The 2,972-nt window shown below is 38.3% G+C and overlaps 1 protein-coding gene across 1 annotated transcript; it reads right to left on the minus strand.

Annotated features, from left to right (window-relative positions):
• Window positions 1–831: 831 nt before the first annotated feature.
• On the minus strand, window positions 832–2,092 carry LOC138002094 (adrenocorticotropic hormone receptor-like). The gene has a single exon (XM_068848190.1). It carries the CDS (start codon window positions 1,958–1,960, stop codon window positions 1,001–1,003), a length of 960 nt encoding a protein of 319 aa, XP_068704291.1. The 5' UTR covers window positions 1,961–2,092; the 3' UTR covers window positions 832–1,000.
• Between the last annotated feature and the right edge of the window lie 880 nt (window positions 2,093–2,972).

Consider the following 2,972-nt stretch of genomic DNA (forward strand, 5'->3'; position numbering starts at 1 on the left):
TGCAGCTCTTTGCATAAACTACAAGCAAACTTTGGCGGTACGTGCTCATAAAATTCGTCCAGCCAAAATACTTTTTGGTATCATTATCACTACGATCGAGATTCAGAAGACACTCAGGAAGTTTATTTAGCGAATCAAAGTCTTGTACATTGATGTACAGGTCTTGGAAATTTAACAACTCCCTCCTGGAAGATGATGATTACAAAGAACTGATCGCGTTTTACTATCCACAAATATAGAGAAAATACGTAGAAGTCACCGATAGGCAGCTTTTATGGAAATTTTGGTTATGACGTCACGTACGTCCGCCCGTATAGACTGTCGGGGTGAAGGTGGGGAGGCAGGACTAGGGACGCGAGTGTTCGGGCAGTTTTCCTAGCCGGGAAATCGCGTGGCAGCGTTGCATTTGGCAACCCGCGTTTTTCTGAAAGGAATTTATATTAGTGACGAGCAACGGGATAAAGAGCAGAAAAGAGCACAAGAGAAGAGTCGATGAAATTTAAGAAATTTAAGCCAAGAAACCTTCGAGAGAAGCCGAGGAAAAAGAACAAGACAAAATTTCAATGAAAATGAATGTAAAGCTGAGAGAAATAGAGCAATAGACACGAATAGGACTGCTTAAAAATCGTAAGTAATAGCGGTGTTAAAGCGAATGAAGTGTTAAATTGAAGTGATTATATCTTTTTGATGAGGATTGTTTTTCCCCAATTAATGCATATGCACAGCCCCGTTTTCATTTCAACTTTTTAAGCAAGAAAGGATCCAATCTTGATTTAAGTCGCCATTTCATGAAAGCAGAATCGACTGAGGATTGCAAAAGAACCCTTTTATCATTATAACCTCGCACATATATCATAGTCAATTTTATTGTAGTTTACCATTGGTCTAGCTCATTGGAGAGTTACAAAGAGAGTTGAAAACAACGAAATTTTTCGTTCAAATAAACTATCAGTTGCGAGAACCGTAGGCTTGTTTACTCCTGAGTACTTGTAAAGCAACTTTATCTTTGACACGAAAGGCATGCCCTGTTTTTAACCGCAATTACGGCTTGCCTGTATTGTGGTATTCTCCAAGCGTAAAGGAATGGGTTTAGCGCAGAGCTTATACACAACATTGGTACTGAAAGAGCTTTCAAGGCTTCAAAACCCACCCCACTACATTCACTGCTTTTCTCTTTTAAACAGCCATTTTCTAATTTTTTTGCGATTAAATACGGCGAAAAAGATATAAATATCACAACATTGATTATTACGACTGTCCAAACTATCTTCTTTTCGAGTCGAATGTTCTGAACAACTGTAGGAGATCTTCCACCTGGAAGGGCTTGTCCAAAAACGACGTTTCTTGAGTAACGACGAAATTCAATGTAAGCGGCAGCATAAACGCAACTCAAAAGAACTAATGGGACCGTGGTTTGAAGGTGAAGATCAACCAAATCGAAAATGTTTTCGGATTCAACAACAGAATGTGATACTTCAAATATCACAGAGAACAGCCAGATGAAAATGTTACAAACAATGACCTTTCGGATTGTTACAAGGTTTTTGTATCGCCACGAAAGCTTCACAGCTAGATACCTATCCAATGATAAAGCAACAGCTGTAAAGATTGAGATCTTAGTAGTCACATGTGAGAAAATAAGCGAAATATCGCAAAATTTGGGCTGCTCATGTCCAGATCCAATGCGAAGCATACAAGCCGAATACAAAGGCTGTACAAACAAGCCTGAAAGAAAATCGCTCAAAGACAGACTTGCCACGAAATATGTGGTACTGCGAGATCGAAAATAATTGTAGGGATCGCTGAAGAGTGTGAATAAAAGAACAATGTTCGTTAAAATTGTAGCTGAAGAAAATGTCAAGCTGAAAATTCCTGCCACAATGGCGACTGTTGCTGATGAAATTATTCCCGCTCCGTGTTCATGATCATGCTCGTGAGACATTTCATTTGCTTCGTTCATTGTGACGACGAGTTGAAGCTTTTACACCTCGATGGAATAGAACAACTACTGCTGGATTGTTTCTCAATACTTAGAGGGCCAAAGCGCCAAGGCTTGTTTTCTGCAACTCTACAATTATTAGCTCGAGCGTGATTATATGTATTCCATAGGAGACCTGAATCAATTTAACAAAGTCGGTGATAATCCCAGATAATAGCCTCCTGTCTCGAATCGTAATGTGTCAAACTAAACCGACAAAATGCATGTATTAACAGCCAATCAGAGTTTGTCTGTGCTGTCAACTGCAGCTCGTTTACACGTGCCAAATTAAGAAACCTCTTTGTTCTCGAATGTGGCTAGTCATTCTAATTGAGAAATTTATATTTGGGAATTTGAAAAAGACCGCCCTTTATGGACTCACTTAAGAACCATAAAAAGGTTTCACAATAACTAGCCCAAGGAAGTAGTCGAATGCGATGTAAATCAATAAATTTCATCTACGAAATTGGAGACGACAAAGTAGCAGGAAAACAGTCTTTGAACGGAGTCTTGCTGGGTTTTTCTAATTCCTAGCGTAAATTTTAAATTAGTTTCATTTCTTTTATTTTGAGATAGACAGAATCAAATGGAACATGATTTTTTCCCTTTTACTGAATAGATCGGAATTAACGGACATTTTCAAATGTTTCTTTAGGCATTTTGATAACACAGTGCTAAATTGGGCTAACAGTTCCTCATTCTCGTCGCAAACAGAACCTAACACCACATCCATCTAACACCACAATTTTCCAAATGGATCACGTCCCTTTTCTCAACAGTCTAGCTGTTCTGCTATAGTAAAGAAATTCGTTCCCTGCTGAAAATCGTAAAACATGCTTTTTCCTCATTTCAATAAGCAAATGATTTGTTTTCAGTTTCTTTGAACGTTCCCATTTAAATTTGTCACATTCATGTCGGTTCAGTAGGAAAACATAGTCACTAGACAATTGATATTTATGTAAAATCTTATTTACAGTATACGCTCTTCAAAGGA

This window comes from Montipora foliosa, chromosome 1 (assembly GCF_036669935.1).
Source record: "Montipora foliosa isolate CH-2021 chromosome 1, ASM3666993v2, whole genome shotgun sequence".
In the NCBI taxonomy this organism is placed as follows: Eukaryota; Metazoa; Cnidaria; class Anthozoa; order Scleractinia; family Acroporidae; genus Montipora; species Montipora foliosa.

Excerpts from the sequence above, each read along its gene's own strand:
- LOC138002094 (XM_068848190.1), bottom strand. The coding sequence starts at position 1,960 with ATGAACGAAGCAAATGAAATGTCTCACGAGCATGATCATGAACACGGA.